Source organism: Lontra canadensis, unplaced genomic scaffold (assembly GCF_010015895.1).
Source record: "Lontra canadensis isolate GAN:19392208 unplaced genomic scaffold, GSC_riverotter_1.0 scaffold38, whole genome shotgun sequence".
NCBI lineage: Eukaryota > Metazoa > Chordata > Mammalia > Carnivora > Mustelidae > Lontra > Lontra canadensis.
Window position 1 is genome coordinate 17,127,118 of NW_022631032.1, and position 12,872 is coordinate 17,139,989.

Here is a 12,872-nt window from a genome sequence, read left to right on the forward strand (position 1 = left end):
GCACATATGAGGATTCTTAGGGAAAAACAAAACTTTACTAAAGAGTAGAGTTTGCTTTAGAACTTCCCAGAGAGCAAATTGTGGGTACTTCAAAACTTTTGACAGCCTAGCTTCAATTGATTGGGTTATCTTAAAATTATTCAAACAAAAATAGTAATGTTGAGGGAATTTATGTGGGAAAAGTACATAATTGCCAGTACTATTACCCTATGAACAGAGTCACAAAATACATAAAATAGGGGCACCTGGGTTGCTCAGTGGGTTAAGCCTCTGCATTTGGCTCAGGTCATGATCTCAAAGTCCTGGGATCCAGCCCCATATTGGGCTGTCTGCTCAGCAGGGAGCCTGCTCCCCACCCCGCTGCCCTGCCTACCTACTTGTGATCTCTCTCTCTCTCTGTCAAATTAATAAATAAAATCTTTTTAAAAATAGGCAAAATATACTTGCTTGGCAATTATTAGTTGCCTTGACCTAATTGAAAGACTTAAAAAATGAATTCACTATATGTTTAATCCTGTACTGGTGTTTCAGTGGGCCTGAGTTAGAGGACAGGTAGTTAAAAATGAACAGAATATGCTTCTAGCTCAGACTTGCTTTTATTCTAGAACTTGTCACTTGTTCCATTGTAAATCCCAAGAACAGCTCTGGTCATATAGAATATTCATTTTTTTCCCAGCAAAAACCAAGTACATATAAAGCAAAGCATGTTAAATGTAAAACAAATGATCACAGCACAAAATAGCCATTCATAAAATTAGCCTCATTTCACTTTTTTTTTTTTTCTCACGAAATCCATTCTTTTTTAAATGTTCTGGTAAAGAGCAAACATTGACTGTGGTGCCAGCAGCTGGCCAGGTGGGTTTTATAGGGCACTCAGGGCTGGATTCACCAGTTGTACCAGAATTGAAGAGATGGACGAGAGTTTCTCATTCTATGAGGAGATAGGAGACATTCCTAGGAAATTCTAATTCTAACTGCTTCTTCTTCAACTGCCCGATCTGAGATGTAGATGTGATGAAAATCATGACAAAAATCTTCTTTAAGCAGATATAGCATCATATTGCTATCTGAACCATCCAGAGCTCTCAAAGAAAAGATTCCGTCAGCTTTTCCTGGTCAGTTGTCCAAGTCCTCGGAGGAGATGAAATCATTCCTAGTTTCTCAGTTACGCTTGTTGATGTCTTCACTCAGAAAAGTCTCCCTTTCAGATTTGAAGCAGAACAAATTTAGCATGTTATTAGCCAATTGGTTTCATGAAAAGTTCCTGCCCCTCACCACTCCACTTCTGACAGATGATTTGTAGTTTCTGGTTAGAACCACATGGAATTACACATTGCCAGTGGAGCGATCTTCCTTTTCTGCTATGATCATCTTGAGTCCTCACCATCTGCAAAATATAAAAATATAAATTGTTCTTAAAGTCACCGGATTTGTTTATCATGTTCACTCTAGACTCAACTCCTCTTTTGCCACATATGAATTGAACACACATAGTTTGCTGCTTTCAAGAGTCAAAATAAAGGGGTGATGTGATGATCTATACAAATGAGCAACATATAAGTAGAACTATAAATATGATTCTTCCGGGGAAAATGTTGGTACATTCATCACCTGAAATTCCACACTTAGCACATTCAGTGGCTGGTATCACTGCTTCAGAGCAGGAAGGAATGGGCAGAGCAAGGACTCTGCCCAGAATCCTTCTAATCTTCTTTTTTAGCATTAACTTCTAGGACAGAATGCCTTCCCTTCCTGTCCTTCTTCCCTCCTCCTCCCTAACCACCCTCGTGTGAGCTTTCACTTTAGCATCAACACCTACTGTTCTTAGGAGGGCTGCTGTCCCACCACTGGAGTGGTTTTGATCACCTGCAGCATGAGTGCCTGGGAAGTCACTGCCCCTGGCCTGTCGATGATCTACCAAGAGAGTGAGAAATCCCGACTCTTTCGCTCAGGTCAGGATGACTCTGCAGCATAACTCAACATGCTGGAGTATCTGCATGTAGCAAGCTAAAGCTGTACTTGATGGTACTTTGCCTGAGATGACACCCTTGCTTATCTCCCACTTCTTCCCTCTCATGCTTCTTCCATTCCCTTTCAGTTTCTCCTGTGAGTGAGTGCCATCTCCATAAATCACAAGTACACAAATCCTCACCACAGGGTCAGCTCCAGGGAACCTGGCCCAAGGCAGGATGTGAGAGATGATCCCATGTACTTATCTTCAGACTTACTTACATACCCATCTCAAAGGAAACAGTCATGTACGCTTGCCTTGCATATTTTAAAGTTAACATCTAATTATTTTTTTTCATTATGGGTTTAAGCATTTGAAAAGGATGTAATTTGTGACATAGTATAAAAACTCACATTTAGAAATAAAACTGCCACCTTTTTCTTTTAATTTACCCAATAGAATCTATATAGCACAAGGATTTGATAGCACCCATTTTCCATTGAAAATATATGTAAACATGCTCATGGTTCAAAGTCAGATATTTTGTAGTGTTCATTTTTCTCCTTAAACATGTATTTCCATTCCACTTCCCACATAGAATTTCATTTAATTGTAATATATTTACAAGCTCTAAAATCTTTTGTTTGCCTAATCATAAATCTTTGCATCAAAAAATATTTTTGAGCCCATGTTTTTTATTTCCTATGACTATAAAGCTTCTATGTGTTAACATTTTCTGATGGAATACCATTACAATTTATCAAAACAGCATATATATTTAAATTTTGGTAATTCTATCAAAACAAAAGTCAAAAATTTTATTGGAAATGCATTTCTTATTGAGATGGATAGTTTTCAGCTATTACTTTTACTTACTAGTACAATTTACTGCTAGAGTGATGAAATTTTTTTTTTAAGATTTTATTTATTTATGATAGAGATCACAAGTAGTCAGAGAGGCCGGCAGGGAGAGAGAGGAGGAAGCAGGCTCTCTGTGGACCAGAGAGCCCAACATGGGGCTTGATCCCAGGACCTTGGGATCACGACCCAAATCGAAGGCAGAGGCTTTAACCCACTGAGCCACCCAGGCGCCCCAAGTAATGCAAAATTTAATATTAATTCTATTAATATTTATTGTTATAGATTTAAGCACTGATAAATATTGTTTACATAGACAGATGGGTTTTGAAGGAATTTTATTATAGCAATACCAAACAATTCTTTGAATTCTGAGTATGAGTCAAAAACTACCCAGTAATCTTTCAAAAGCTTTTATTTACAAAAGAATCTGTTACCCTGTCACTGGATGACATTTTCTCACTTCTGGGAAATGCACCCAAAAACACTTCACTGAACTTATCAAATGGCTCTTAATAATACTAGTTAGTTACTCTTTCACTTACAGGTATGGTGTTTAACCCGAGACACGAAAATGTGGCTGGAAAATCTTAATATTGATAAATAAGGCATACTTCACATGTATGCTGTTACCGTATTTTTTGATAAAATAATATTTCTTATAATCTGTTTTATGTATTTTTTCCTTCAGAATCTTGAAGCTCCAACTTGGCTTATTCTCTTGATGGGACATATCCCCATATAGCCTAATTGGCAGAACTAGTCCTTACAGTAAAACCAATTAACATTGCTTTTTCATTTGGGAGATTTGGTCTTCCAACTGAAATAAGTATGTTACTGAGGGTCTCTGTGATGATGTCTTACTTATGATTCCATTCCAAGATAGGTAAATGATTAAGGGTTTTGTTATGATTTTTTTAGCCTGATGAAACAATGCCTGCTCTCCACTGATACTTCACTTATAGGCTCTCTGCTTTGTTCTCCTGGATTTCTCACTTTGAAGAGAGGTGTTTTTTGCCAAGATCGGGGAATGGAGCAGGCCAGATTATTAAATGAAACTTATCATCACTCCTACCATCCTTACTCTATAGTATAACTGAATTCAAATATCAAAACATGAATTCAAATACCTCATTTCTAGCAACACATTTCTTCCTTAACAGAAACATGTACAGAATGGGAAAGAACTGAAGCCTTACCTGGCTTAAAGGAGGCCTACAGATCCAGTATTTAAAATGACTCTTTGACAACATGCTCTCCACTCCTTACCTTGTGCCTCCCTAGGAGGGTTTACATTTGGGCAGAGCACAGAATCAGATTCAGAATGGCTGAGAGAGATGCCTAGCAGGCTTAATTGGAAGCACATGCAACACTTGATCTTGGGGTTGTGAGTCTGAGCCCCATGTTGGGTATAGAGATTACTTAGAAATAAAATCTTAGGGGCACCTGGGTGGCTCAGTGTGTTAAGCTTCTGCTTTTGGCTCAGGTCATGGTCTCAGGGTCCTGGGATCGAGCCCCACATCGAGCTACCTGCTTGGCAGGGAGCCTGCTTTCCCCTCTCTCTCTGCCTGCCTCTCTGCTTACTTGTGATCTCTGTCAAATAAATAAATAAAATCATTTAAAAAATAAAAGCAAATCTTTAAAAAAAAAAAAGGATGGCTGAGAAATATGCTTTTTTTTTTTTTATGAGGTGGGGGACATCTGTAAAAGGGGATGCAGGAAAGGAGACCCTCCATGATTCTTCAAATAGAGACATCCTCAGGTAGACAGAGTCCTTTAAGACTAATTTTTAGAAATCCATGCCCTGGGAAGTCTTTGTGTACCCCTTAGTGTGAAAAACACTGGCCTTCCCAAGCTCCTCATTACACAAATAAAAAAGCTGAAGACCAAGATAAAATTTGAGATCACAAAGCTAGTTGGTGACAGAACCAAAATTAGCATCCAAATCTCCTCATTCCTAATCTGGCATTCTTTCCACCATGGCCATCAGCTCTAATGCCATTTGTCATCACCACTGTCATCATCATCATCATCATCATTTTAAATAATAGCTAACATGTATTAAGCTTTCACTCTATGTAAAGTGATATTTGAAGCAATTTACATTCATTTAAGGATCATATTACCCTATGATGTAGGCTCCATTATTCTGGCCATTTTACGGGTAGAGAAATGAAACCTCAGAAAGGCAAAATAATGGGCCTGTGATCACATGACCAGTAACTGCAGAAATAGGAGTCAAATCCATATCCTTTTTTTTAAATTTTTTATTTCTTTTCAGAATAATAGTATTCATTGTTTTTGCACCACACCCAGTGCTCCATGCAATCCGTGCCCTCTCCAATACCCACCACCTGGTTCCCCCAACCTCCCATCCCCTGCCCCTTCAAAACCCTCAGATTGTTTTTCAGACATATCCTTATCCAGTGGTCCCTGGGTTCACTCTTTTAACTGCTGTTTCCCAAACTGGTTTCTATAGAACACTAGTCCCTGATAAAAGATTCTGTGGTCATAATGGTTTGACGATAGCCTCTCTCTCAGAAACACAATGAAGATTAGCCCAATAAAGGCACTAAGAAGTCCTGCAAAAATGATACCTACCTATCAGTGTTTTACAGGAAAAATTTCTCCCAATTACCTATTAATATCTAACAAAAGGACTCCCATTAAAGAAGACTAATTTAGGCTCAATATTTGTAACACTAGGTCAGTGGTTCTCAAACCCTGGCCTGCATCAGAATCATCTGGAGGGCCCCATCCCCAGAGTTTCTGATTCAGCAGGTCTTTGGTAGGATTCAAGGATCTGCATTTCCAATGACTTCCTAGATGATGCTGATGTTAATGGTCCAGGGACCATGCCTTGAGCAATACTGTTCTTGATGTTAGAAAAATAAAGACTAAGAAACAAGCCCTAACGTGGTATAATGGGAAAAGGAATACAGTTGTTCTTCTTAAAAATCCACATTAAAACCTTGCAAATGTACATTAATGAGCAAAATAATCTGTACATTAAGTAGACGGATAACATCAAAACATAGAAAAATGAGTAGGTGAAAAGAAAAGCTCACTCTCTCTGGGAAAACAAAGATAAGCATAGCAAGATCAACATATAAGGGCTGATCATCCTTCACAATGGATTATTTTTAATTGTCACATATATTACCAGACTTAGATCATTCATGTAAGATAATACTAGCTGATTATATGCCAAGCACACTGTGTATTTTGACCTTCATATGTATCATCTCCAATCTTTCAACAACCCAGATAATGAATTTTTTTCAGATAAATATTTTATTATCTTTTTTCCATGGATTATTTGTGTTCTAGAAACACAATTGTAGGGTATACATCTTTGTGACGAAATGGTATTGGACTAGGTGCTGTGAATATTCTTTGGTAAGACAATTTTAGATGTCTGCAGCTTCCATTTCCTTATCTATAAAAAGATACAAGACAACTCAGTGATTTCTAAAGTCATTCCATTTTCAAATTCTAATCTTGCATGATTCCATTCCAAGAAAGAAGCCAAACTGACATTTCCTAAAGAGACTCAGACTGACTTCATGGAGAAGAGATAGCCAAATGTCACCCAATCGAGTTACTGGCTAGCACTCTCAGAGGGAAATGAGTAAAGACATCATCAACTTCTGGATGTAGGATATATAATTAAGTAGAAAAATGGAGAAAACTTCTGGAGGAAAGAAATTTTGGAGAATAATAACAAACAAGAAAGTTCTCAGTAATGCTCACTTGATAATCCTTTTGAGTTACCAAACTTATCATTTTCAGCAGCAATCTCACCTCAAGATACCTAACAGGACTGATTGAATAGAAATTTATAGAAGTGTTTTTCAAACTTATATGCATATTGGGATTGCTCTGGGGCTTCAAAAAAAAAAAAAAGGTTGCCTGTGTCTCCCTCCCAGAGATCTAAGTGATGTAGAGTGTGGGCTGGACTGGGGAACTGTCAACAAATACCCAGGTCATTATAATCCATAGACAAGCTTGGGCAATGCTGATTTATAGGGTTTCTTCCTGTAATTATGTTGTTAATTATATCCCCTGCTGTGGACTGTACTGTGTCCCCCCAAATTCAGATCTTGAAACCCTACATGACTATATTGGATATATGGCCTTTAAGAAGGTGACTAAGATTAAATGAGGTCTTAAGATGGAGACACAATCTGATAAAAGTGGTGAACTTAAAAGAGGAAGTGACACCAGGACTGTCTTCACCATGTGAAAACAGAGCAAGAAAGTGGCTGTCTGCAAGCCAGGAAGAGAGCTCTCATTAAAACCAAACTGGCTCTTGCCCTGACCTTGGTCTTCCCAGCCTCTAGAACCATGAAAAAATAAATTAGTGTTGTTTAAGTCCCCCAGTCTATGGCATTTTTTATGGTAGCCTGAGCTAAGATATTTCCTCTTACAACCACCCTCTCTATCTCAGATCTGATTCCTTTCTCCAGTATTGGGAAAGCACAATAAATCAGGACCTGCCAGACTAGGGTCAAGTCCTAGGAAGGCACTAAACCTATTTGAGCTTCAGTTTCTTCTTCCAAATATGAGGGGTATTATTTCCTGTCTCTTACACAGGGTTTTGGAGAGAACTCAGTGGGATCATTTACATGAAATTACCTTCAAAGACAGTATGGCTCTGTACACAGGTGAGCTGCAGCTGGTACATGCCACTTTTTCTCACTCAACCAGTCTCCCTTTCTAATCCCCTCCTTGATTTTCCTCTTGGGTCCCCTCCTCAGTATGTTCTCTCAGCCATCTGATCCTCAGTCATTTGGCCTCACCCTAACTCCCTGGTTCTCCCATCACCGCTTTCCTTTAGCACATGTCTGTTAGCAACACATCCTCTTAGTTTTCCTTTATCTGGAAATATCGTTATTTTGTCTTCATTCTGGAGGGCTATGTTCACTGGATATAAAATTCTGTGTTCCGAGTCCTTTGATTTCAGTATGTGAAAGAAAAATATGTTTCACTATCTTTTAGCCCCCATGATTTCTGTTGAGAAATCTACCATCATTTGAAGAATTGTTCCTTTCTTTTGTAATATGTAGATTTTCTCTAGCTGCTTCGAGATTTTTCTTTATCTTTTGTTTTTAGCAGTTAATGATGTGTCTTGAGTGGAGTTTTAAACTCTGTAAAGTTATATCTTCTACTAATTTGGGAATTTTTTGTACATGATTTCCTCTAATATGTATTTTCTTCTGACTGAATCTAACTTTTCTTTCTACTTTCCTTCTAGAATGCCAATAAAACAAATGTTAGACCTTTTGATATTATTTTACAAGTCTCCAAGGTTCTGTTCATTTTTAAAAATCCCTTTCAGATTATATAATTAATATATCTTCAAGTTCTTTGAGTCTTTCCTCTGTCATCCTCCTTCTACTTTTGAGCCTGTCCTTTAGTTGCATATAACACCCAGTGCTCATCACCACACATTTCTGCTGAGAATACCTTTCTGTTCATTTCAAGTTGTTTGCCTTTATCTCATGGAGCATAGTTATCATAGCTGCTTCAATGGCTTTGTCTGTTGTTTGTCTTTTCCTTTGAGAATAGTTCATATCTCCTGGTTCCCTGTAGGTTGCCTAGTTTTAGGTTTTATCATGAACATTTTGAATATTATGTTGTACAGACTCTAAATCCTAGTATGATTCTGTGTAGAATTTTAAATTTTTTTGTCAGCAGGCAATCGACCTGGTAGGTTGCAAGTGCTGTGTTACCTCCTATGAACAGTGGCTCTACCCTCAGTTTAATGTCCAAAGCCTTTGCTATCCTGTTCTGGGTCTTCCCCATCCATGCATAGCATAGTGGAGAGCCCAGGGCTTATGTAGCTCCCATAATTAGAATTAGAGGATCCCCTTCTCCAGTTCTCTTCTCTCTGGGGCTATGCCTACATGCTGGCCAACAGGGCCTCTCTTCCTAGTTCCTCTGGCCAGAAAAACAGGGTTTATCTTTAAGTTTAGCTAGCTAGCCTTCTACTCAGCTACAAACTTTGCCTACTTTCAGAGCAAAACAGTGGGCAAAATAGTGAGAGGAGGGGTGCCTGGGTGGCTCGTTGGTTAAGCATCTACCTTTGGCTCAGGTCATGATTTTGGGGTCCTATATTGACCCTTGCATCAGGCTCCCTGCTCAGTGGGAACCCTGCTTCTCCTTATTCTTCTGCCTCCACCCCTGCTTGTATGCTTTCTCACTCTCTGTCAAATAAATAAGTAAAATCTAAAAAATTTTGAAAAAATGAGAGGAAAGAGAGGGGAAATGGGGATTTCTTCCACAACCTCTTACAAACAAGGGCCCCTTTTCTTAGTTCTTCTGTCCACAAACATGGGGTTTGTACTGAGTTTTAGCCTCCTGCCTTACTGCCATTACACAGTTCCAGGACTGGGGTCTGGCCTCAGGCCAAATCCACAAAAGGAAACAGAAAAGACAATGGGAAACTTTATAATATATCTGCTTTTTGTTTCTTTTCTGAGATCTCAGGAGGTTGCTTTTTTGTGTTTTCTCCAGAGTTCTCAGTTGTGATCAGTGGGAGAGAGAGGCTATATGGGCTTAGTCCATCTTGACTGGAAACAGATATTTCATTGTATTTATATTTGATTTTTCTTTTCTTACATGCCCCTTCCCTTTCTATAGTTTTCTATATTTCCTCTATTCTCATCTCTCCTATTTTCCATCATTTTGCTAATTTTGTTCAATATCTATATACTAGCTATGCCTACAATTATACCCATATCTAATATATATAGTATAGATGTATATATGAAGTGTTGATATATATTATATATTAATATATATTACAATATTATATATTAATATAGTGATAAATATTACATACTTAATATTGTACATACATACTACATATATACATGGCATTTCATTATACAATCATACCAAAATTGATTTATCATACCCGCTATTGGGCATTTTGGTTTCCACTTTGGGACTATTACAAATAATGCTTTTAAGGACATTCTAATACATGACTTTTGACGAATATATATATTTTCTGTAGGGCATATACATTAAAGTTGATAGTCATAGTATATGTATACTTTCAGCTTTAGTAGACACCCAAGAGTATTTATTTTAAAATAATTTCCCATGTAGTTTTGATACACAACAAAAATTGTGAATAGCTTTCCTAGAGCCTACTATAGCTTCCTTTTCTCCATCTTCCATTTTTCCCTTTAACTCTAGGTCCAGAAACACCTCCTTACATTGCCTAAGAAGCTGCCCTCAGTCTCCAGAGAAGTCTCAAAAGCACAACAGCCTTGTCCATTCCAGGTACTGGTTAGAAGCCCACATCTCAGAGCAGGAAAGCCTGGATTGCTAAGGGAGAAGGCAGACCCTCAAACACTGGAGGTTTCTTGCATAGCTCTCCCCCACTGGATTTTGCACAAGGATGAAGGGCTCTGCTTGCTTACTCAGGACTTGTGTGGTCCTTTTTCTCATCCCATTCCCTGACCCCACACCAAACATCTATACCTACTTCCAGTTCTGGTTTTGTCAACACCATTGATTCCCTTTTTTTTTTTTTTTTTTTTTTGCCTTTCTGGAGTTATGTCTTGTCTGCCTCCTCCTTTTGGGAACCCCTTGCAACCCTAGATGATAGGCACCTCTATCCTGTCATTTCTACTTGTCCCAGTGAGTTCTCCTTGCTCATCTTCACTCAGCTTCCACCAGGGGAAATCCAAAGGTACTTCAGGGTCTTCGATTCTATTGTACCCAAGGTTACCTTTTTTATCTTGTTGTTTACCACCTGCTAGAGCTGGTATTTCTTCTGATTGTGCCTCTTCCTCATTGTTCACCAGCAGTTCTCCAGTTGAAAAGAGCATGTATAACTTCTGGATCAAATCAGTAGCAGTCTCAGAACCATTACTAGGACTGATCCCTAATAAAAAGGAATGCTGCTCCTGGGAATCAAATTCATCAAACAGCTCACTGTTTCCTGTCTCTATGTTATACACCTCAGGAATATGGCTGAGGTGACAAAGAAAAGAGATGAAAAATACATTAGCCAAGTCCCTTGCAGAATTAAATGTAAATACAGGCAGATACAGAACAGCAATAAATTTTATGCACGTGCTTAGAGTAGTCCAAATGCAGTTTGTGGATGAAATCTGACTCAGGGGCATTTTTAAAAAAATATTCCAAAGGAAATTAGAACGTTGTAACAATGGTTTAGGACTCCAAAGAAATCTTATTTTCACCACTGAATTTTTATTGAGTACTTAGGGTTGTACTTTGCAAAATCAAACAGAAAAGAATCCTTCCTACTAGTTTTCATATGGGTTCTGTTTTTTAAATGGTGAATGTTCTGGTTGCTTTTGCAATTTTTTTCTCTTTTTTTTAATTTTGCTCTAAGATTGTTACATCTAACATTTGATGTTACAAGTTTTCTGTTTTGGTAGTACCCAATATTAGAGTGGCATTATGTAAGGTATTACAAAGAAACTTTTTCTTTTTTTTCATAAAAACAACAGAAATGGAAACATGGTTCTTTCTAATATGGGTCATATTCTACCTACTATTAACTCCAGATCTGTGCAGTCATCACAGACAAGGAGTATTTCACATACACACTCTCATACACACACCCCTACATCCCAAGCAAACTTGCATCCTGAAAACTAAAGCACCATTCATTTAAAATTATTTTTGTAAGGACTGTTTCCAGCTGTAGTATTACCCAAACTGTTAATTTGCCAACTCACAATGCATTGTTTCCTGAGCCAACGTTCTCTGGGTTGGGAGAGGTGATGTTAACACACTTGGGTCTCAGATCTGCAGGGGGATATTTGTTGATGGCACCTGGAGAAAGATTGTGCTGGTTAATCTAAACTTTACCCTTCTATATTCTATCGCCCAGGTCAGTTCATCTTCTCCTGTGGTTAGAGGTATCTTCAAGAGCAAATTAATTTTATAAAGTCCTTGGCAAAGTAGTCACCCTCTGACATTTGCAATATCTCATTGGCAAAGTCAATGAGATAAAGCAGTGATTGAGTCAAAAATTCTCAAGCTCTGTATGTCACAGGCTTGTGATACAATTCAAGGACATCTCTCCATTCCTTCTAAGATCTATTTCTCTTCCTCTAAATGGAAGATCTTTCCAGAAGACACATTGAGCTACTGAAATTGTCTGTCCTATTTATTTTAGGGTTGGAAGGGGGCATCCTTTTTTTTTTTTTTTTTTGCAAGTGGTAAGTCTGCTGCGATACATATGAATTCTAAATTCCAAAATTCCTTAGGGTTACATGAGCCCTGGGGCTTTGTGCAGGGCAGCAAATCTGCATTTCTGTTAATTCTCTGGGAAACTTGCAGGAACTGCAGGTAACTAATGTGGCCTCGGCCTCACTCCTAATCCCAGCACAGGCCAGAATTTGCTTGATTCCACAAGCTCTCAGGTATTCTACTATACCCACATCTAAAATTGCAACTCATGGACAGAGGCTGGAGCAGTCACTCTCAAAGCCCCACTATAAAAAGACACCCTTAAGACCCTGCTTGGCTATGCCTGAGCCAGTTGTTTGGGACAAAAGCTCTGGAAGAAATTCATGCCCATGGCTCAAAAGAATTAAAGTCAAACCGAAGGTAATTTGCAATGAAAGATAAAACAGAAGTCCTTGGAGCAGTTGGGAGAGTGATGGTAGTGAGATATTATTGATTACAGCAGTAAACTTCTTTTTGGGTACAGGATTGAAATATAGTTTAAAGAACAGGAGCACAGCTCTAGGGTCAGAATGCATGGGGCTGAGTCTAGAATTTGCCAACTGTTCAACTGTAAACTTTTGGGCAATTTATTTAATGTCTCTGAACCTTTGTTTTCTCACCTGTAAAATGGAGATACTAGTACTTTCCTTTGAGGGCTGTACTGAGGATTAAATGATACAATCCATTTAAAAGAAATTGCTACATAGTACCAAGTACATAGTAAACAGATAAGGGTTAAAAAACACTTTTTTGCCTATATGGTGGTTTTCTGGCAAAGACCTTGACAGTGCAGCAGTAAAGTTCAAGGTCAGTAAGGCCTGATATTTTTCTCTGGTTTTCT

General features: G+C 38.3%; 1 protein-coding gene across 1 annotated transcript in view; it reads right to left on the reverse strand.

Moving 5' to 3' along the window:
* Positions 1 to 667: 667 nt before the first annotated feature.
* The window catches only part of COL6A5 (collagen type VI alpha 5 chain), a 116,876-nt gene continuing 104,671 nt past the window's right edge, over positions 668 to 12,872 (reverse strand). The window contains exons 39-41 of the mRNA XM_032869722.1: positions 11,536 to 11,632; positions 10,557 to 10,801; positions 668 to 1,387 (exon numbers count right to left, since the gene is read on the reverse strand). Coding sequence (XP_032725613.1) covers positions 1,368 to 1,387; positions 10,557 to 10,801; positions 11,536 to 11,632 — 362 coding nt within the window. The 3' untranslated portion in view covers positions 668 to 1,367. The remainder of the gene's footprint in view (positions 1,388 to 10,556; positions 10,802 to 11,535; positions 11,633 to 12,872) is intronic.